A 25040-nucleotide genomic window follows, 5' to 3' on the forward strand; every position below is an offset into this window, starting at 1 on the left:
CAGGTACGGGGCACCATCTAGCACCCACAACCAGACCTCTGGAATCTCCATGTCTGGACCCTGGACGGGATGCGGAAGACACCCACAGTGGTAGACACGATCACTCAGGCTAGGGCTCCCTCTACGAGGCGCCTGTATGCCTTGAAGCGGCGTCTGTTCGCTAAGTGGTGTTCTTCCCGATGCGAAGACCCCCAGAGATGCGCAGTCAGATCGGTGCTTTCCTTCCTGCAGGAGAGGTTGGAGGGGTGGCTGTCCCCCTCCACCTTGAAGGTGTATGTAGCCGCTATTTCGGCTCATCATGATGCGGTAGATGGTAAGTACTTGGGGAAGCACAACTTGATCATCAGGTTCCTGAGAGGCGCTAGGAGGTTGAACCCCTCTAGACCACGCCTCGTTCCCCCGAGGGACCTCTCTGTAGTCCTATAGGGTCTACGGGGAGCTCCCTTTGAGCCCTTGGAGTCAGCTGAGCTTAAGGCACTCTCTTTGAAAACTGCCCTCCTGACTGCGCTCACTTCCTTCCAGACGGTAGGGGACCTGCAAGCGTTCTCTGTCAGCGAATCGTGCCTGGAGTTCGGTCCGGGTTACTCTCATGTGATCCTGAGACCCCGACTGAGCTATGTGCCCAAGGTTCCCATGACCCCTTTTAGGGATCAGGTGGTGAACTTGCAAGCACTGCCCCAGGAGGAGGCAGACCTGGCCTTCGCGTTGCTATGTCCGGTGCGAGCTTTACGCATCTATTTGGATTGCACACAGAGCTTTAGAAGCTCCGAGCAGATCTTTGTCTGCTTTGGGGGACAGCGGAAAGGAAGTGCTGTCTCCAAACAGAGGATCGCCCACTGGATCATTGACGCCATCGCTATGGCATATCAAGCTCAGGACGTGCCACCCCCTGTGGGGTTACGAGCCCACTCAACCAGGAGTGTGGTGGCCTCCTGGGCCCTGGCCAGTGGCGCCTCTTTGGCAGACATTTGCAGAGCAGTGGGCTGGGCAACACCCAACACCTTTGCAAGGTTCTACAATCTCCGGGTTGAGCCAGTCTTGTCCTGAGTAGTGGCAGGCATGAGTAGGTAAGTTCCGGGACAACTGGCCAGGTGTACCACTTGCGCATTGCGCCTTTCCCCTCCCTTGAGGGGAAGACGTGCGCTCTTGACTCCCAGTAGTGTTCACAGACTGTGATCCCTGGATGACTTCTCTCCTTAGCCCTGTGGCAGTTGAGTTTGCAGAGAAACTAGCCTGTCCCTATTTGTTGGGCAGTCGACTTGTTCCTGAAGGACCGTTCGACGCTCATAGCAGCGTTGGGGGAGGTTACGTGACAGCCTGATGCACTGGATATGAGGCACACAAATGTCTGCCCGTCTCACACCGCTAATTCATGTAACACAGTTCAGCTAGTTGTGGCGTTTTGTATAGGGACCCCTAGTGTCACTACATCGACACAACGTCGAGTGAGTGACAGATAGAGAATATCCAGGGAACGAGACGTTGTGTCCCTCTTGCCACAATGCTGAACTACCCGCTGAAATGGCCGGGACCTTGTCTCGGCTCCTTAGCACAAAACCTGAATGAGTGGTTGCATACCAGCTCCTTTTATACCCGTATGTCCGGGGGAGTGGCATGCAAATTCCACTCGCCAATTCTCATTGGCCTTTTTTCAAAAGATCAGAGGTGTTTCGGGCTCCCAAGTGTGACCCCTAGTGTCACTACATCGACACAACGTCTCATTTCCTCCATCATGGAATGGAGGTTACGAAAGTAACCATGACGTTTTTTGGCAATTTCAACCATTGTATAGCCTTCATTCCTCAAAACAATGATTGACTGACGAGTTTCTAGAGAAAGCTGTTTGTTTTTTGCCATTTTTCACCTAATATTGACCTTAAGGCATGCCAGTCTATTGCATACTGTGGCAACTCAAAAACAAACACAAAGACAATGTTAGGCTTCATTTAACAAACCAGATAGCTTTCAACTGTGTTTGATATAATGGCAAGTGATTTTTTAATACCAAATTAGCAATTTAGCATGATTACTCAAGGATAAGGTGTTGGAGTGATGGCTGCTGGAAATGGGGCCTGTCTAGATTTGATCAAATATGATTTTTTAAAATAGTGATGGTGCTGTTTTTTACATCAGTAATGTCCTGACTATACTTTGTGATTAGCTGAATGCCACTTTGGTGAATTAAAGTACCAATTTCCTTCCGAAACAGCAAAATCTGTACATTATTCTAAACGTCTGGCCGCCAGTGTGTGTAAGCATGTGCGTGTTTGTAGTCTGGCTGGTGCATAGTGTCTAGGATACATGTTAATCTGCCACCCCACCTTGAGAAGTTGGTCAAGGGGAGAGATATGATAGGAAAAGAGAAAGAAAGAAAACGTGCTAGGAACAGCATGTGCATGAAATAAAAAAATCTGAGAAAGAGAAATGGAAAGAGAGAGAGGGGCGTTATAAATAGCACTCACCTCCCCTGATAACCTATGAGCTGCTCCATAATGACATAGAGATGAGCCTGATCTCATCACACACACGCACATACACACACACACACACATACAGATGCTGACAAGTATGCAGACATTAACGTACTGATGAGTCAAATGATTGATAGCACTCCTTTCACTGTCCCTCTACACACACATATGCACACAAACACATCTTTGTGTTGTCCAGCACAAGTTCCTTACCACAGAAATGGAGACTCATACATTATAAATATCAGACTTGTCAAGTGCCGTTGACAGTGCTTCTCTGAATTGGCTCTCATTGCTTTAGCTGCCATCTTTGATTTGCAGAGGATTTAGTGAAATATATTACAAGAATTTCCCAGTCATTGTCATGGATATTATGTCTGTCTCTTTTGCACAAGGAAATATACATACAAATACAAATATACAATATAACATGGCGCACTGTGTGTGCGACAGATTAGTAGTATTTTACATTTTATACATTAATGTGATCCATTCTGTTTTGATTCAAAGGCTGTAACTGCCTCTTCAAATGCTTATTGTAATGAAAGAATGGACATGTAATGTCAGTCTCAGAACGTTTATGTAGAAATTTGTCCACTCAGTTAGCATTCCTGTGGTTATTTATGCTTGTTTGTGCTGCTGTTACCGATACTCACGATGCTTTTAATTGTTCAGCCTATAATATTGTTTGTAGTATAGGCCTACATATGGAAGTGCAGCCAGTGATTGAGACAGAAATTAGATTAAGGGACTTTTCCAGGTTAAATGCAAATTAAATTCAAATGACAGCACATACAACAGAGTTTAAATTAAAGGTCGACAAGTTGAGTCGAAAGTCGATTACCACCGAAAATAATTTTGACTTGTCCATCAATTTATAAGTGTACAATAATGTTGTAATGGAAGTCTATGGGGCAAAAAAACAGGACCAGAATATGTTAAAAATGTACAATTCATCAAACTGTTACAAAATTATAGCTGTTTTTGAAGTTGTGTTAGACCTGCAATATTCCTTTAATTATAACTATGCTCGTTAGTTTTTGTGTGTTTAGGGAGGGTTTGGAAACCTATGGCATACGTACGTGCCACCACTGGCCTATGAAAGGTTCCTCACTGGCAGCGAGAAATAGCAAAAGAAAGGAATATGTTTTTTGTGTAGATGAAGTCCCTCGAAATGTTGAAGTCCCTTGTAACTGCATGCCAGTCTGCTTTATTCCAATCTTCTCTGTTGTCACACAGCCTGTTTCATTGAGTTATGAGCTGAATGGGAAGCAAAGCACTATCAAAGTGTAAAGAAACTGCACTAGTCAACAGAAGAGCAAAGTGTTATAGGGCTGAAACTAATGATTATTTTGATAATCGATTAATCTTCGATTATTTCTACGATTTATCATTTAATCGGATAAAAAATGAAATTTTATTTCCTGTATTTTATTTAAATATAATAATAAAAAAAATGATTTACTTTACTGAATTCACGATTATATGCTCTGAATCATGAAAAGTTATTATTTATTGAATTTATTATTATTATTACTTTCAGGACATATGCGAAACAGTTCCTTTACTTGTAAAAACTTAACAAAAAGTGCTCATCATTAAAGAGTAAAAGGATCTATAGGGCATGGAGTGGGACAAAAAAATCAGCCCAGCAGAGGGCAATAGGGGCACGAGAATATAAATATAAATAATTCTGCCCAGCTGAAAAATACATAATTATGTTAGATACTGTAGGATTATCCACGAATGAAGCCATCAAATTAACACAACAACACATTTCACAGATCAGAGAGATCCCCCACCAAGCCATTAGAGAGTCATAAAAATGAATCCATGGCACCTAAATTGCTGAAGGAGACCGTCTCCACCATTCCTGCTTAATCTCAAACTAGGATTTGTAATGACAGAGCTAACCCATATGGACAACCCTTCTTTGTTCCACAAACTTAAACCATCTGTAAGACCAAATGGCCAAGTAAGACCTTGAGACCTTAAATGCATAAATCTGTGGCCATATCAAGACACGGAGACTTGTGAAGGAATCCATGAACGTTGTACCTTCACTGAGTTAACCCTCTTAAATGTACAGAATGCATTTAAACCTACAATGTACACCATACCCAGCCTTGCTAGATAATTCTTAAAATTACTTAGACCTGTGATTACTTTCATAACTGACAAATTAATGATTATAGCCTGATGTACCTTTTAAAATATGTGTAGTGATTTGCAATTACTTCTAACTAACAAATCAATAAGTATAATCGTTAATCTTGTATTATTCATCTCATTGTACTAAGAGTGATAACTAACCTGATAATATACCCTGACAATCATGTTTCTCATAACGTGTAATGTTTAATCCATGTTGTAAAACCAATGAATTAACCAGTATGATTGGTAATCAGGGATTTTCATGTTTTGTTACTTACACGTGTAATACCCATGAAAGTACAGTATGTCACAGTTAGTATGTAAATGCTTGCTTGTATATGTAGAGGATGTTGATGACAACGAATGTCATGTCTCTTGCAACATTTTCAAGATATAAATGTTCATGATTAAACATTCACTATTTTGAGCGGGAATCTACCACACAAAGGATCGTAAATCAACTGTAAAGAGGACAGACCAATCGACCATGTGACTCTGAAAAGCATCTTCTGATTGGCTCAGGACGCCTTTGGGGTGCGGCCAATTTCAGTCCAAAAGTTCCTAAACAGGAAGAACACGTTATATTACTTTCTTCACTGCTTCTTCTCTACTCGTCTCTTGCTTTTCACTGCAGCTTTTTAGCTCCAGATCCTCCATGCCATGTAGAGTTCAGGAAAACTCAGGACCCGGAATCCCGAGGAAGCCTCTCACTCTCTGCTCTACGGTTCAGACACCCAATGGGAGTCGCGAGTCCTCCTTGCAGAAGGCCTCGCTTCATCCAGACAACAAACTATCAGCTTTATAAATTTTAGACCTACACTACCGTTTAAAAGTTTTTAGATCTGTAAGATTTTTTAATGTTTTTAAAAGAAGCCTCTTCTGCTCACCAAGGCTGCATTTATTTGATCCAAAATACAGCAAAAACAGTGATGTTGTGAAATATTTTTACAATTTAAAATAACTGTTTTCTATTTGAATATATTGTAAAATGCAATTTATTCCTGTGATCAAAGCTGAATTTTCAGCATCATTACTGCAGTCTTCAGTGTCATATGATCCTTCAGAAATCATTCTAATATGCTGATTTTCTAATATGGGCATATTTACAGCACATTTTACACATTTACACCCGAACAGATATTTGCAAGCACAAGCTTCGTTGATGATAATGAGGCAGCATAAACACTAGTTAAAATATAATCTAAACATTCATATTATTTTTATATCATATTACATATCATATTTATATCATACAGCATACAATTTAAATACCTGCTTTAGCCGAAACAACATTTAAATGTAACTAAAACTTGCCTATTAGGACATATTTCAAATTTCAATACTCTGAATCCTGGCTGGCAAGTCTGGAAATAGTCTAGCTAGTAAAATATGTACATTTCTATATAAAATAGCATGTCAACTAATATGTAAGTAAAACTAAATGACTTACTCATCCGAAATTGTATCCTCGACTGGATCAAGTCACTCTTCAAAATGCAAACGTTCCTCGTTGGATTCCCGCTCTTCTTCTGAGGAAAATGTGAACTCTTCATCACTATCCAGGACCTTCCTCACCTGTGTAGCATGCCATCTTCCAAACGCGCAGAAAAGTGAATGAACTTGATGCTTTTTAAGGCATTGTTTGGGGCGTTTACCATTTGCATTGATCGCCTCAGCACATTACCATATGAATAGCACGCTATGCTGGTGGGTGTGATCATATTAGCGATAATTAGCTGAGCCAGGAGAAACTGTGCATCGCTTTGTTTCATACAGATTACATTGCAGGAGAATATTTGTTTTAAATTTGAATTATTTTATTTAAAAGTAGACATTTTAAGCTATCTTTAGACATATGTTCCATGTTTGTGTGATAAATATGCACGGAGTTTCATTTCATTTTTGTGACATGTTTCAGAAAGATGCTCGCGGAGACAGAGACGGCTGAAAGCGCACCCTGATTATTTTCTTTATTTTACAAAAGCACAAGGTTTTGTTGTTATTGTGAGTGTACACAAATAAAAGTAGACCCTTTATAGTCTCTAATTATGTCTTACACTTATCTGTGTATTTTATTGAGTATTTTAAGTTGTTTCTGCTGTTATGAGGAAAAAATCCAGCATGACGCGCTGGTGTGTCCGTCGACCCCAGAGGGTTAAAGCAAAAGACATACAACACTAACGCATACAGGGAAGCTGCCTGTAGCTCTCTCTATGCCGAACTGCTACCTCCGGCCACCTTTATCCCTCTCGTCGGCTTGATTAGCCTGATTAGGGGCCGGCCCTCCTCCTTACCACACTCCTCCCTCCTTTGCTTCGGGGGGGGCGCGTGCCCTTCCAGCTCCGCCTGCTGGAAGGTCTTCCCTGCCTTCTCGGACCTGGGAGTGAGACAAGGGGAGGGAAAAACAACAACAAAAATTAATCGATTATGAAATTCGTTTTCGATGATTTCCATTATCGATAATTATTGATTTTATCGATTAGTTGTTGCAGCCCTAAAGTGTTGACAAACCACTTGTGCATGACAACTCGCTGATAGCGCGACTGAAATTCAGAGGTTTGCAGCCCTAAAGTGTTGACAAACCACTTGCACATGACGACTCGCTGATAGCGTGACTGAAATTCAGAAGGTTGCACAAGTAAATTGGTCCTCAATGCATGTTAGAGATGACAGCCTGCAGTTTCTTGTTATCTCTATCTATCCTTGAGATTTTCAACCCAGTCCTTAATATTCCACACACAAATCATTATGACAGTGACTCACAAAACTACACAGTTAATGGAAAAGAGCTCACACAGATATACAAAGTCTGAATCCACATTTAAAATCAGGGATTCAAAATAGGGATTAGGGATGTCAATTTTCAGACGTTTTCATAAATGATCGCCGTGGAAATTAACGATCGATTAATCATTAACGTTAATATCGCAAAACGCACGTGGAGGACTCCAAATAATATGTGCATGTAGCATACTGTTTAAATATAATTTAAATGATTACACCTAAGGAATGCAAGTATTGGCATTTCCCTCTTAAAATATTCTTAGTTCAGTGTATTTTAACACATTTAGGCTATGTTTAGAACAAATTTGTGAGTTTAATTGGAATAGAATTAGGATATTGCTAAAAAAACATGTATCATTAAAACTTCACGTTGTGAATTGTGGGATATTTCGGACCTTTGGACTTTATTTCATATTTTCATTTGAAAAAAAAAATAAGTATAATCATAATACACTGCGTAAACACAGTACTTATCACACTGTTCCTCAGGTAATGGTGAGATATCAGCTGAATGTGCCTTCATGCTTTCCCAACGAACGCTAATGTAATTGTAGGTTGGGATGAAACACGGAGATCAACAGTGCTTGTTGTCATGTTGTACTTTAACACTATCACTATAGTTAAACCAGAGACTATTTAGCAGAGACGGGTCACTTCTATTAAAATGAATGTCAGAAATTGGAACGTCCAATGGTCAATGGATGTAAAAAGGAAGACCTGTCATACAGGTAAAAGAGCCAATCACCTTTTTTACACAGACATCATCTGTCAATCAACTCGAGAATGCGCATGCGTATTAGCCATACAAGCCAGGAAATTTTTGTCTTTAGCTTAATCTGATGTAAAGAAGCACAATTTATGATACCAGTGTTGTCAGATTTTACTGCTGATTTGAAATATGTTCTTTGATCGTAATCTTGACCAACCGTTTGGCTATTTCTGTCTTTCCCCATTCAAGTGGATTAGAGCTGCACTTGTTTACAAAGAAAAATAGCTCCCCGGGAGTGTTCCAAAGATGGTCACCAAGTGACCTGACTTGCTAATAATACTTTGGTTAAACCCAGTGCACGGATTCCACCAGTAGTGGGCACTCGCGCAATGCAAGCAATGATGTACATCCGAGTCCATGAGAAGGAAGTTAGTGAGGGAGGGGCATAAAAATTTGAAGTGGAACGCAGCCCTAGACATGACCATCTTCATCTGTGCATCTTCTTCTATACAGACAAGAAGTGACATACAGCGCAAGTGCCCTCTAGTGGCGGATGACTGTATAGACAGCCTTACCAACATCTGCTGGCATGATTACTGGAAGTATTTGTCCTGAAATTAATTAATTGATGATCGATAAGTGTAATCGATCAAATTATTAACGACAATTAATCGATTATCGATTAGTCATTAACATCTCTTATTGTTATTATTATTAATCATATCTACTGACACACATAGCTAGTTTTAAAAGTGTTTGATAGCTCTTTAATTTCATCTGCTGGTGGAATCTCCATACTGCAGATGCAGGAAGTGAGTTTAGACTTAGTGGTGGCAATAGAGGTGCTTCTCAAACATCTTAGCTCAAATACCTTTTTCTCAGGAAAATAGCAATTTGCGCTTTACGCCACTTCATTAACATAACATTAACATACAATATACACACACAGTATTCGCACATACACCCACAGATAGAGCAAACACTCCAACCCACACCAGCTTGCGCCTTGCACTGGCATGAAAATTGCGCAATGTGTGTTTCAAAATATCAGTGTATTATAATCATCAGATTATTTTTATCCATCATTATACTTTTGCATCATTTTTTGCATTTCTCACGACCATGGATGATAGCATTCTATGTCGCCCGCACACGAGAACATGCACACGGCAAGTGAGAGAGCGCATCCATGGACTCATTCAATTTTTGCAGATCATTTTCTTTCATCTTACAGGACTGAAGCCGCCTTTTCACTGCATCTGACAAATGACAGATTGACAAATGGCAGAGTGTCGCACGGCAGCTGTGTGGAGTTCTGTACCTCCACCATCTGTAGGGTCAGAATTTCGGATCTGATTTGAGCTTCGGATACGTTAAAATATTTGTGCGACTAGACCATATGTGACCACCCAACTGAATGTGACGTGTTAATAAAAAACTTTGAGCACAAAGTGAGAAACACTGACGGTTTTTGTCCTAACTTTATTCTAAGCACCTGCTACTTCTACAGTTATGAAATGATCATTCACATTGTAAATATATATATAAAAACAAAAGGGTTTTGCAATTAAATGTGTGCATGTTATTTCTACAAATGCCTTCATATTTAAATCATATCTATGAATTTCTACTCCCTATTTGTTGAATTATTATTGTTGTTGTTTTTGTTAGGCAACTATTAAATAAAATAATAACTATAAAACCAGCAATGATAATGATGATAATAATGGTAATAAAAATGTAAATAATAATTATTAATTTTATTGAATCGTCCATCTGCTCAACAGCAAGGTTTGGTAGCAAACCTCAGAAAACAATTCACAAAAACATTACTAACTTTCTTCGAAGCTTATTTTGAAATTTGTTTAATCTTTCTCTATGTCTCAAGGGGCTAGGTGCTCTGACATCGCAATTTGTGAGTGCAACGAACACTGTGTGACTGTGGCAACATTTTTGCAAAATATAATTATGTGGTTCATTATACGTCTCAGGGCAGTTCCGAAGTGAATTGTCTGCTGTGTGGCGTTAAAAGCGAGTAAAATGTTCTCTCGAACAGATGAGGTTTTTAAGGTTAATGTTTTATCCAAATTTAAATCAACAAAACCGACCTGCCTACCCTAAACCTTAAACCTAAACCTAACCGATTGTGTCAGAAAAGGCAAATGTGACATGAAAAAAAAAATTCTGAAGCAACCACCTCATTTTGTGGTGCTTCTATGACACTTTTGGCTCATGTGTCGACTCGCCTGCTCTTCAACACTCTGTCAGTTCAGCTTCCTTGCAATTTGATCACACTTAAACAAGCTTGTAAATGTAGTTGGCTCGTTAAAATGAGTCATGCGCTATAGTAAAAGTGTTAAGATGTCATAAGATATCATTGAGTGAGGAACAGGGTGAAAAGTAAGTGTTTATGAACTGATAATCTGCCATTTTACTCTTAATTTGAGTGAAAGGGGATAAAAGTAATTGTTGTTTTAGCACCTCTAGTGTTCATTCCATCAGGAAATTGCTGTGTTATGTATAACAGGCCACAGAAAATAATTTAGCTAAAATGTAGTAACATTGTAACATGATTTTATGACCAGGTTGCAAATGCCATTGGGGGAGAAATATTGCAGATGTCGGAAACAGTAAAAAGGCGACTTAACAAACCAGTTGAATTTAACAACATCCTCTCTCACACAATCTCCTCTCTTGATTTCATTCTAGCTAGTAAAAAGTTACTTTTTACTTTTTTTAATACTCAAGTACAGTTTAATGTGAATACTTTTTTAGTTTCACTCAAGTATGTTTTTGGCTAGATACTTGCAATTTTAATTGAGTAAAATGTTCACTCAGTATCCATACTTTCACTTAAGCATAATTTCTGAGTATTTTTGACACCCCTGGTTATGAAAATCATAAAAGTTTGATTTAATAGATGTAAATGTTGATGAACTACTTGGTTGTTAAGAATTACCTATATGTTTGTTAATGGCAAATGTAAGTACAAAGTGTCATAAATATACTATTAGTTTATTAGTGGCTTATAAAGGAAATCAGTCAGGACTGGTGTTTTTTTGGTGCTGCCAGTAAGGTTAATAAATAAATAAATACATAAAAACTTGAAAAAGGTATATCAGAGATGGTGTCCTTTTCATGTATCAGTAATCTTTTGTTTATGAATTCTGTAGTAATTTTTAATGCCTGCTTGTGTATATGCATGCTCTGTTACACATGAACAATTACACATAAAAAAACTGAACTCCGACTGTGCCCCTAAAAATGTTCACTTAGTGGCACGAGTGCTCCTAAGCAAAAATGTTAGCATAGAGCTCTGTTAGTGTGTATTTTTGTCTGTGTTCGTGTGGGAAGGTGGATGTTTGTGTTACGTTCAACCCACCACATATTGAGTAATGACTGTGCAACAATGCCAATAAATTGCCTCAGTAGATCTTTATTTTGTGGTTGCACTGTTGGAGACAGAGAGGGCACAGAAACAAGGATAAACAGCAAAAGAGGCTGAAAGCTAAAAGATATAAGGTTGTAAAAAGGGTAAAGCATGGAGTGAGTGAGGGAAAAGCTATTTCACCTCTCTTTCTGACACAAATACCCTTTTCAATCTCCGTGATTCAGTTCACAACCTTGAAAAAGTGAGGTGAGGGGGAGAAAGCCCTTTTCTCTTCTTTCTCTCTCCCTCACCTTTTTCTCCTACTTTTCTTGTTTCCCCATCTCTCGCTCCCACTGCTTTCCCCTTTCATCTTTCTCGTAACCTCTTTCTCACCCTCTCTGACTTTTGTTTTGATTTATTTTCCTCTTTCACATAATTTTTCTATCTATATTTATTTAGTTTCTGACTCTCCCTAAAATTCTTAAATCTTTTATGATTATCTCAATCTCTGTGTGTACATTTAACTCCATTTTCAGCTTACACAATTTTCTTTAGCTCACTACAGCATTATTTGCTGACTGTGAACTAATTTTTGAAGAGAGATTGCTCCATTGACATCTGAGTGTCGGTCATTAAAATTTTCCTTCATTTGTGTACACACATTCATTGAAATGTGTTCACTGCTCTTTGTGCTGCTTGATTCTGATTGGATGTTTTATTGAGAGTCCTCACATTCAGATTGATCTAAGTATTTCTTTACCCAAACTTTTGCTTAAACATCATAAATAAAACCACACAAATTACCTCAGAGGTCATCCTCTGATACTCTTCTCTACCAATCCTAGACCAGTTTTACCATCTCTTCTATACAGCATGGTCAAATAAAATAATTCTTAGAATCAGGGTATAAATAAAAATCCTAGTGGGATTATATTTCTTTTAAAATCAGTTGGTTGGACGTAGAGCAGTAGCCGGTAGCTTTATGTGCTCTGGGCATTGCAAAAGAAGGATTTCATTAAATGTAATGGCTCCTGGTAGACGTAGCCTTGTGCTGGAGCTTTACTCTCTGCTATTTTCGCTTCTTCTTAGCCATCATTTTCTCTGAAAAATAAACTATGTCCTGAAATAAACTGAGCTGTTGGAAGAAAACTACTGTGGGGTAAACTTGGTGAATGGCGGTGAATGGGAAATCTCAGCAAATATTACTTTATAATATTACTACTGTACATGTACGTTTCCAGGGCGGTGGATTACAGTAGTCAGAAGAGAGAACTATAGCAAACTTACTGTCACTCCCATTTTAAAGGAATACCAGGGTATTATAACACAAAGAATAATGTTATACATTTACATTAAATAATAAAAAATGTGGAAAAATTAAAAAGTTGCTAGATTTAGGCTGCTACGGTGGAAACGTGTCATCATACGCCATGAAAATGTCCAATGTTTTCAGTACACAGTTTGGATAAATTAGTTAATTAAATGAACATTTTGCTTGTGCAGTCTTTTTGGCTTTTTTTGCTTAAATACATATATATATACAGTATATATATATATATATATATATATATATATTATTTTTTTTATTTTTTTTTTTTTTTTTTACAGTGGTTGCTTTCAATTATATTCACCAGCACAGCATATTGCAAGCAGATGAAATCCAGTACAGTTACTTTCAGTTTTAACTGTGCCCTCTGTGCTCAATCATCAGTGCCTCACAGTGCAGCTCAATGCTCAGGCCTATTCATTTTGACCTAAGGTGCTGCATGAGGCCCATAGCAAAGCCCCACTGAGCATCATCAAACAATGTGGATAACATAAGCTGTGAGGAGCCATGCCTGCTTGAATTTGATATAATTGGAATAATGAGCCTTAGGGTGGAGTTCCTTGCTGGGGTCTGCTCTGCGTGATAAAGACTAGAAATGGGATTAGCTGCAGAGCTGGATGCTGCGTTCTGATAGAGCTGCTGAAGAGCTGGGTTTTTTGGACATTTTGAGTTTCTGTCCACTTGAATTCCACTTTCTTGTATAACTGTCTTCTAAAGTCTTGTCCAAATACACATATACACACATACACAAACGCACACATTCAACCGTTCACACTTTAACCTGTTAATCTTTGAGCTTTTGTGGTCAGGAGACATCAAAGAAAAAAATGTTAATCAATAATAATTTAAAAAAAAAAAAAAAAAAAAAAACAGTGGTACCCTATCTAGAGATATGTGATCTGGTCCATTCTTGATAGCTACTGTTCCTTTACTGCATGCATTATAGTTGCTAAATACTAATTATAACCCAACCCCTAAAAAAAGAAAAGGATTTTCTTTATTTATGGATCTATTTTCCAACTGAGGACATCCCATGGTGTCCCCTTAGGGAGACTTTGTCATACACACACACACTTCAGGTTGTTGGAACTGAATGACTCCTGAAGGAAACTGAAAATGTTATCAGAGGTTGCATCATAAATGGATCATGCTTTGTGAGAAAACTCCAGTTTCTCCTCATTGTTCATCCATCGTGGCCCTGTTCTATTTCACTATTTGATCCTATACCCTTCTCTGTCTCTTTTATAGTGCATTGAATAAAATAAGGAAAAGAATACACACCTCTATTACTGTAAAGCGTAGGCTGGAAGCCAGGTTTTACCTTGCATATTCATTAGAATTCAAATAAACTGCAATCTTCAGTTGTTGTCCAGCACCCGCTCTTTGACTTTATTTGAAAATAATAAGCAACAAATTCAATATTCAAAAAGTCAATATTCCCTGCAAAAGTGCCCGACTCATTAAATCTATATATCTGCTCTTATTGATCTTCTCCTGAGATTTATCTGCCTCCTCCCCCTCCTTGATATGTTCTTTGCCCTCCTTTTCTTATTATCCTGAGAGAAAGAATTGAGTGTTAACTTCAGTGTTTACTCAGCACTGTAAAGTCTCAATCAAAATAATCCCAGTCATTTTGATGGACAGCTGTCATTAGGCTTCATGTCTGTCCTAGAATTAACTACTTAACATAATTTGGTATTTATGCTTGTAAAGTGTCAGTCAGTGTATGCATGCTTTGCCATGTTTTGTGAGACTCTGTTTGTGTGCAAACACTTGTTTGTGTCTGTCTGTGAGTATGGTAGAGCTGCTTTGCATCATTTTTGCACCACTAGTGAAAGAATTGCAGAAATAATGACTTGTCCAATGCATTTACAATGGTTTTTCTTAATCTCATTGCTGTTCTTTGGTGCCTCTCTCTCTCTCTCTCTCTCTCTCTCTCTCTCTCTCTCTCTCTCTGCTGCCCTCATTGTCTCTTTCATGTTGTATTTATTACTTGAGGTTTTTTTTTTTTTTCATTATTATCCTATTATCTCTGAATGTGTTCTCTGACTCATGAGTGTGTGGTAGCAGATAAAAGCGGTAAGCCAATAATTAATGCCTCTGCGATCAGCAGACTGAGGGTGAAACCGAGATGAAATACAAGAGCTAGAAACTAGTGGTAATATTAAGACTATGTTTCACTAATAAAATACATGGATTTGCCACCTCAATACATGTACATATGTTTAAGGCCCTATGATTTCCGCGATGCAGAAAACATGGATGGAATCCTGAAATCCACTTATGAAAGCAGAATTAACTATAAAATGCAGAATGTCATGGAAAACATTGCGCCAAAAGCAAGTAAAATGGTGTCGTATTCAGATGTGGTTTTAAGGTGAAGTTTAGATTTTTTTTTTTTTTTAAACATACCTCCCTAACCTAAAACTTTTGCCTGAACCTAACCAGTAGTGTTTTAAAATATAAATGAGACATTTAAAAAAGACATCCTTACAAAACAATGCCTAAACTTAACCATTAGTGTTTAAAAATATATATGGGAAGTTAAAAAAGACATCTTTACATAATCAATGCCTAAATCTAAGCATTAGTGTTTTATAATGCTGAAGCAAAATGAAAAAGCACATTTTCTGAAGAAACCACCTCATTTTTTGCCACTTCTATGACTCTGTCATGTCACATGTCAGCTTGAGTTCATGGCTGGGCTTGAACCATGGTTCTCCAACTTTAAGTTGGACACCCTATCAGGTTAGCTACCTCACAAGATATTCATGTTGGAATAAGTGTATATATGTAGGTGAGTCTGTAATACAAGCATTAAAAGTATTGTTTTTCAAAAGATGTGTTTAAGTAAAAGTGTGTGGATATCATAAAATAGCAGGGACTGAGTAATAGATAGAAAAATAAGTATTTATAAAGTCATAATCAGCCATTAAATTCATGATTTGAGTGAAAGTCAATAAAACACACAGTTGTTGTAGCACCTCTAGTGTTCGTTTCTCCTGGAGACACGTACAGCAAGTTGTGCAAAAATGTATATAGAGTCATGTTTTCACTATGAGACCAGATTGCAAATAGCAAAGCGCTTATCTGGAGGTGAGAAGCTGTTGTCAAAAACATACAAACTGAAAGTGCTTCATTTGGCTTTCAGACAAAATCAAAGCTCAATTTAACTAGACGTAAGAAATTGAAGAAATTGCGACAAAATATATTACTTCTGCATAGTAAAATAAAAAATTAAATGTAGTAATAATGAATAATAATGCTAATAATAATAATTATACATTTAAAAAATACTTAATATTTAAGCAGTATCTCACATTAAAGATTGATGTTGTACAGAATAAAAGTTTTCATCAATGCTTCCATTAATACTGTGGTGCCCTGCTGTGCAGCACTACCCTTCTCCAATGACTTATTGATAGCAGAGGATGCTGGAGAGTGCTCCACTTTATTGTTGCTTGATTTAACTGCAGCATTTGATGCAGTTGATCATTTAGTTTTTAACTGATACACTGAAGAGATGGGTGGGAATATCTGGGGTGGCTTTAGTCTGGTTTGTTTCCTACTTGTTGAGTAGGCCTAGAATATTTGTAGTGTCTGTTGGAGATGAGATGTCCTCCTCTTCAAAAATTAATTGTGGTGTTCCACAAGGATCTGTCACGTTTGTGAGTGTTTTTGTACTTTCATGTCTTTTATTTTGCCATGTCTTTTATTTAGAAATGTAGTTTCCTTGTCACTTCCTAGTTCATGCCTCTGTCATGTGATTTCCCCTGGTTGTGTCATGATACCATCTACCATGTGTAATGTCTATTCATAGGTCATCTTGTTATGTTGTTATGTCATGTCTGTGTATTTAATGCTGCATTCCATTCAACTCGGAAAGTCGGATTTTCCAACTTCCTACTATTAAAATTGCAATGGAACTCCACTTGAAGTCGGAATTCCAAGTGTGGAAATTTTCAACTCCGATTTCGTCGAGGTGCAGGTGCGAGACGTCACACCAACATGTCGGCACTCAGGGAGATTTACAAAGTAAGTGATAAACATTAACTTTTATTAAGTAATATCGATAAATGAGTCAAAGTTCCTACACTACATGATATTAAAGCTTGTTTAACAAATGGCTGCAGAAACAGGTGTATAAAACATGGTATATTATACCTTCTTTGGATAATCATACACCTGTAGCACAAATGCTAGCGATGCAGCATTGTTTATCAGTTTGGTTGTTAGGAGACGTCTCTGGTTACAGTCAAACACCTGCTAAGCTAGCGGGAGCATTGCAGTTTTGTTCCTTACACATAATCTTCTAAGCGTCTGGCAATGGAATGCCTTTATATCATGTAGGAATATCCCACGTCCAACTTAAAGGGTTAGTTCACCCAAAAATGAAAAAAACCAACCTATCGATTTGCTTCAGAAGACATTATTTGATCGACTGGAGTCGTGTGGATTACTTTTATGCTGCCTAAATATGCCTTTTGGACCATCAAACAGCCAGCAGCCTGATGGCACCCATTTACAAGCATCGTATGGACAAACTGAGCTGAAATCTGATAATAAAAATCTTCACTTCGGTTTTGCTGAAGAAGGAAAGTCATACACATCTGGGATGGCTTAAAGGTACTGTAAGTAAATCATGAGAGGATTTTCATTTTTGGGTGAACAAATCCTTTAAATGGAACGCAGCATAAGCCCTCATGTTTGCCTTTGTTCCTTGTTGTGTATTGTGAATGTAATGTCATCTTCATGGTTGGTTCTTGCTTTCATAGTCGTAGTCATAGTTATGTCAAATTCAGTCTAGTTAAGTTCATGTCATGTATTCTGTTTTGTTTTGTTTTACTGATAATTTCACGTTGGATGCACATTGTATATAAACTGAACTTGGGTTCCATCACATTACCATCGCCTGCGTCTGCTCCTGCCTGCCCCTATGTTACAGGATCCCTGTTAGGGCCAATATCATTTTCACTATATATGTTACCGCTTGGTTCTGTGATTCAAAAATACAACATTAATTTTCATTGCTATGCAGATGAGCTGCAGTTGAATTTGTCATTGAATCCCAATTATCTGCCTAATGTAATTCTTATTTTTTATTTTTTTATTTAAAATCATGCATCTATATCATATATATAAAAAATGTAATTTTCTTCAGTTAAATTCTGATAGAACAGATTTTATTATAATCAGTCATGATTTTAAAAAAAGTCAGATTGAGACAGCACTTAGTCAGGTGGTCCCAAATATTCAGCAGATAGTGAAAAATGTGGGCGTCTGTTTTGATATGATTAAAATTTTGAATATCACGTCAGGAATTTAGTTCAGTCTTGTTTTTATCAGTTAAGGAACATTTCCAAGGTTAGACATGTTTTGAGTTTTAGGGATACAGATTTTGACATGATTTTATTTAGTCTCGCCTTGATTACTTTAAATCAACACACTCAAGCAGTCAAAAATTCTACAGCTAGACTTTTGACACGAACTAGGTATTCAAATCATATTACTCCAGTTTTAGTTTCTTTGCATCTGTTGCATTGGTTACCAATTCATTTTAAGGTTGATTTTAAGATTTTATTAATTACAAACAAGGCATTACATGGTTTGGCGGCAGAATATTTAGCAGAACTTTTAAGACATTATGACACAGTTAGACCTCTTAGATCTTCTTTAGCCCTTTTAACCCCAACTGTTGGCTGTTCCAAGATCGAGATGTAAAACTAAAGGTGTTAGAGCTTATGTAGTGAAGGCCCCACGATTATGGAACAACCTGCTATGGGATATTAGATCTGCTAAATCTGTGTCTGTCTTGTTTAAAACTCATTTGTAGAGACATGCTTTATTTACTATGTGAATGTGTTGTACTGAGTATGTTTTGATTTTATGTTTTGTGAAGCACTTGCTAAATTGCTAAAAGGTGCTGTAAAATTAAAGTTATGATTATTACTATTATTGTATTTGACAAAAAACAAACAAACAAATAAAACTCCAATGTTACGTTTTGGACTGTGCTGTTAGGATCTGGATAGAAGCACTTCATTTGATGAAAATAATGCAATGGTATGTTGATAAGTAATTGTTCTCTTTTCATTTGATTATAGTTCTTTTAATCCATTTGATTAGACAATTTTTTATGATAAAATTTTATTAAACTTTAAGACATAGAATTCAGAAAAAATAAAACAGAAAACACAGAATTTGGATGAAAAACAAAATGGAATTTGGAAAAAAATAAAACGGATTCCACAAAAACATATTTGCATTTGTGTTCATGAGATATTATACAAAACTGCTGCTTCACTGCCTACATAGGCAGCTACTTTGTAAGGGGGGTCACACACCGGACGCATCTTGCGGACGACATGGCGCATTCTAAAATTCGAAACAACTGTTTTCAATCAAGGTACGCACACAGCCACCACCACTCTGCATCTGTCGGCAGTGCCCATCTACGACTCTGGAGGCTGCTCAAATTTCTACCGCACCATGCAACGCAATTCGCATATTTTCCATTCGACCCAAATCATTATCAAAGGACATAGATTATATACTCTAGCATTGTTAATTCTTGAAGAAGGGAAAAACTGTGGTAACTTTTGTGTGTACTGTCTGCCAATGGAACCGCATCGACGTGCCCTGTGTTTAATACCTGTGCCGTGTCTTAGCCGCGACGTGTGTGTGACTTAAGGCAGCATCCTAACCATCATGGAACTTCTTAAGGGACTGATATGGAACACTACATAGGCTGAAACTTCACACACACACACACACACACACACACACACACACACACACAAATAAATAAATAAATAAACTGCAAAACATGTAGTGAGGAGTCAGGAGCGCTGTAGACCCTAATTTGATTTCAAGAGAAATCTTGAACGCTCTAGATTTGAAATACTCTAATAAGCATATACAAACTTGGCACCCACAAATATTGGGTGTAGTAATACTTTTTAACTTACAGTAAAAAATGGTTTATTGAAATTGAATATTCATATTCAGTATTCAATATCTGTGTCGTCCGCAATGTTGGATTTAAAAAAAAAAATTTTTTTCACAAAGCATGTCACAGTGCATTATTGTATTGCCTTCTCCATGTAGGATACATGCAATGTCCTTAGAATTTGCTAAAATTAGGTATTAAGTTGTCTTTCTTTTAGACAGCCTTTGCATCGGAAGCATGCCTAAGATGCCCTAAAATGCTGCTTCTGTAGGCAGCTCACTAGGTTTTGGAACAGAGCACAAGGACATTTTTTTAGGTTACAAACTGGTAATTACAAGGGTATTATGTTATAAATGTGGTTTATGAGGACATTTCTAGTGTCCCCACAATTCCATTAGCTTAAAAACCATACTAAACGATGTTTTTTTGAAAATGTAAATATGCAGAAAGTTTTTTGTGAGGGTTAGGTTTAGGGGTAGAGTTAGGGGTAGGTTTAGGGGATAGAATCTATAAATCAAATCAAATCAAATCACTTTATTGTCACACAGCCATATACACAAGTGCAATGGTGTGTGAAATTCTTGGGTGCAGTTCCGATCAACATAGCAGTCGTGACAGTGATGAGACATATACCAATTTTCAATAACATCAAATTAACACAACTCAATTTAAACAATAGTTCGTACAGTATAAAAATCATTATGTCTATGGAGAGTCCTCATAATGATAGCTGCACCTATGTGTGTACGCGCGTGTGTGCGTGCGCGCGCGCGCGCGTGTGTGTGTGTGTGTGTGTGTGTGAGAGAGAGAGAGAGAGAGAGAGAGAGGGAGAGAGATAGACAGCGAGAAAGAAAGAAATGAAAAAAGCAATTGCAAAACAGCATGTGTTATTGAGAGCGCTGAAAATCTGACTTGTAAACATAACAATGGGAAATTTTTTATTCAAGCCTGCAGTGGAAAGTATTGCCTTTCATTATAAAATGCATTTTAGCAAAGGTCTCTAAAATATATTGTATTCTATTTTTTCATAGAATAATATAATTAGCTTTATTAATGAGTATCTCATGCTTGTCCTCTCTCACAGTAATTTGTCCTATTTTGTTGCTCATTAAAGAGTAAGCAAAAACAAGAATCACTATTGATGTGGAATGCCTTCAGGCTATTGAAATGAAAAGAATCTATGGACTCATGCTCACTTTGGAGTTATACACGCACACACAACATACCAAAAAAAAAAAAAAAACAACACACTGGTCTGAAAACAAAAAATTATAAAATTGTTTGGAATAATTGAACAAATTCTAAATGCTATTATTAGAGGTATTCCAAAATCACTTTTTCTGTAAGCATATTTCATTATAAAATAGAGTAGACAGAGAAGAATAACATATAAAATGCATATTATGAAAACCTTCATTGTGTACTCTACTGGATAATGTAGCAGCAAAATCAACAGTAATTCTACTGAAAATCTTCAGTGAACATGAAGCCACAATGTATGTGGACCTGGAATGGATTCTTTAATGGATATCATTTTATTTGTGATAGGATATCACATTATTCAGTCTATATAAATATTATTGTAATTTAATAATAATAATAATAAAAGTTACATTGTACAATTATAACATTTCAATCACAATTTCTGAACTTTAAAACCCTTTTGCTTTTATTTGGAGGAACATTCCAGGAGGAACTTTGAGCTGCGCTAAAAACAGTAGCGCTTGGAGTCGTGCCCGTGCATGTGTTATTATGAGTGTCAACAAGAGAACAGTACATATTCACTAAAATGTGCTGTGCCTGCAGACTATATATTTACTTATTAAATGCATTATTTGAGAAACAGACTTTGAATGTAATGCACAAGTCATATGGACTACTTTAATGGTGCCTTCATGCTTCATTAATGTCATTTTGGAGCTTGACAGTATGGCGATGACAGACAATAATGCACATAATCAGAGCACTGGAAATCGCTCTTCATAATTGCTCTAATGACCATGAGAGCAATCACTTTACGTCTGGGAATGTGGACTTTATTGTGCAACATAAACAATGCCATTTCTCCATGTGAGTGTTTCTGTTACCGGATTTAAAACGAATTGTTTCTTGTCAAAATTTCTGCCTTTTTTTCTCTTTCGGCTGAAGAACAAAAATAGAAATTTCGGTTTCATTTTGAGGGTATGATCACCGGATTTGAGGGATTTTTATCTGATCCACATCCCATGCTTTTTGGTTAAGATAGCTAGAAAGCTAGCTGCATCACATTGCAAGCACTTCAAACGTCACTTCCATAAGCTGTTAAACGGTAAATGCGTCCCTGTAGTAAAAAAACGTGTTCTGTTTGGGACGATACTACACTTTGAAAATTAATTCAGTTTCCTCACATGTCTCCAAATGATCATTATGTACTGTATATCTGATCATAGCTTTATGTGCCTCTAGTGAATTTATATGCTAGTGTTGACAAGTGGAAGATCTGTACAGGTGTTTCACTGTAAGTTAAACACAAGGCAACATGCATTTCATATGATCAGTATGTGCTTGCTAAGTTATTAGATCACCTCCTGTCTTGCAAAGAAATGTCAAAAACAACTTCTCAACCACCATATGCTGTACTGCTAAACATGAATTTAAATACATTTTTAAACATTCATCTATTCCCAATGTGATATCAGGAGAGTTTGGATATATTTTTTGGTAAGTTTGGTTCTTGTAAACATACATCTTCTAATGTTTGCATGGAAACGAAACATACAATATTGACTTACTGACAGCATCTAAAACGTACATTTTACGTACTGACACAATTAGAAACATACAAATGTTAACATACAGTATACAGATTTAATTGATTAATATTGAATTCATGTAATTATTAGTTATTTAATTGCATTTATAATCAATGAGATTAGATAAATGTTTAATGCATCACATTTATTTTACGCAGTTGATGCTTAGCCTAATTTGACATTTATAATGGTTTCACTTGGTTCAGTGTGATTTCTGCTGCACTATTTGACGCTTTAAAGGATTTAATCACTTCTGCAAAGACTAAACTTTAAAATGTTATAATAAATAAAAATTCTGTAATCATTTAATAATTCATTAAGCATTTAATTTTTAGTTTGTTTGCCATGGGACACAACAGGAGTTTTCAGAATATGCCATGGGACTTGACATGGAGGCGAAGGTAGAATCCATATGCAAGAAGTTTATTACAATCAGCAAACAAATCCAAGACACAAGGCAGAGATGTAATCGTTGAAGCAGGCAAAGTAGTCGTTACACAGGTAATCAGTCCAACCAGGCAAACAGAGAAAAACAGTAATCCAATATTGGTAATCCAGAAAGCAGGCACAATGGTCATAACAAGTAGGCAATAAACAGGCAATGAGAATAACACTTGGTAAGGCAGTGAAACTGGCAATACTTCGCAATGTCACATTGGAGAAGCATGGCTATTTATATAGTACAAACAAGAAGTCACCATAGAAGAAACGGTATAGTGTCAGTATTCAGGAGAGGGCTCCCTCTAGTGGTCGGCTGAAGGGATACCAGCCACATTCGTCACAAATATCCCCCCAAGGGGAGGTCCACTCAGGCCAGTGGTCGTTTTTATCAGTGTTATATTGTTGTATAGTAATTTCATTGCAGCGAAACATAGATGGCGGCATGTAAAAACACGAAAATTATAGTTATATATAATTTGTAAAAAAATATATTTATATATTATCATTTCATTAAATTAGGTATTTGTTCTGAATACTCTTCATTAAGGCATTTTAATTCCAAATGTAATCTAATTCTACATGACTTCATGGACTCTGAATCTACTTTGATAAAACCTAATTGGATGAATTGCCAAAGGGCTGATTTGGATGGTCCACATTAGAAACAGTTCTCTCATCAACAATCGGTATGTCTACATCATAATGGATTAGAAAGAATCAAAGTAGATCTTTTGATAATGTTGTGAGTGCTAAGTAGGCAAATTTTGTTTCATGGATAAACATTTCAAAAAGAAGATCAGCTAATTAATTAAGCAGCTGTAATTGTCTAAGATAAAAGTGAGAGTGGTGTTTCAAGTTTGTGTAATGAATTTCATTCCACTTCAGGGGTTATACATCTGTTAATGCTGATAACACCTCACTCTCTTTTTCCCTCTCCCAGTGTGGATTTGGTTCATGCCCAGCTGCGTATATGTGAGGGCCGCAGTCTTCCTGAGCTGGGTCTTGGACAAGACAAGATTCGCATCAATGGCTGTGCCATTCAGTGCCGGGTCACCACAGAAGACCCCTCCCGTGGTTTTCAACCAGACACAGGTCGCATAGAGGTATGTCTACTAGTTAATTACAGAAACATCACTTGTATCAATAATACAAGTACATGAAATATTATGTAGTAACAGATCTCTTTAGCTATTCAATTAGATGTATTGCATAATTAAAGATATTAATAATTTTTCACTCTAATTTGCTAGTTTTATACCAACTTTTAATGTTTAAGAGTTTTGCTATTGTATGGTAAGTTGTGTTGCATCAACAGTAAGAGAATCAAAAGTTTGTTGCAGTTTTTGTCCAGAACTCTTGTGCTTTAAAGCTACAATCCCATTATTATACAATCTAGCCATTAAAGTGGCCACACTCATTTATCTGGATGTCTCTCTCTGCTTTTCTCAGCATAACCCTCAATCAAAAATAAAACACACAAAGAGTCATTCACACGTTGTCACACACTCTTTCAGAGAGGCATTATTTTGATGAGTCATCGAGCAGCATTTATTGAAACCGATTTTCAGGGAGTGTACTTATCGAGATGAAAGAGAGGACAACTAGCTGTCTGTTTGTGCTGGGTGGTGCTGAGAAAGTGCACTTAACTCTCTTCTTATGTGTGCTAACATTTGGCTTTGAAGAACAGCATTGCCAGTGTGGATGCACAAAACCACATATCAGCATCCTGTTGGAACTCAGTATATTAGTAATTGTACTGAGAATTTGTACATGTGTACTATTTAAATAAAATACTTGTGCCCTTATACAATTACATTTGCACAGCTAACACTGATCTGCCATAAGTTAATATTTGTAATTGAAATAGAATGAATTTGTTTTTATATGCAATCATTTCCTGATCATATCAGTGATTTAAAAGACTAGAAAAGTTTGTGAGAAACTGGCTTTGGTATTAAGTGATGTATTGCCACATTTCACATCTCATCTTTCATCTTTAAATTAAATGTGCTATTTGGCGCATCAAAATACCACTAGAGTTGT

At 37.2% G+C, this 25040-nt stretch overlaps 1 protein-coding gene across 1 annotated transcript in view; it reads left to right on the forward strand.

Moving 5' to 3' along the window:
* LOC127441263 (pyruvate carboxylase, mitochondrial-like) overlaps nucleotides 1-25040 on the forward strand; it is a 235469-nt gene that overhangs the window by 56251 nt on the left and 154178 nt on the right. Inside the window, exon 9 of the mRNA XM_051698466.1 lies at nucleotides 23938-24100. Coding sequence (XP_051554426.1) covers nucleotides 23938-24100 — 163 coding nt within the window. The remainder of the gene's footprint in view (nucleotides 1-23937; nucleotides 24101-25040) is intronic.

Source organism: Myxocyprinus asiaticus, chromosome 1, assembly GCF_019703515.2.
Source record: "Myxocyprinus asiaticus isolate MX2 ecotype Aquarium Trade chromosome 1, UBuf_Myxa_2, whole genome shotgun sequence".
NCBI lineage: Eukaryota > Metazoa > Chordata > Actinopteri > Cypriniformes > Catostomidae > Myxocyprinus > Myxocyprinus asiaticus.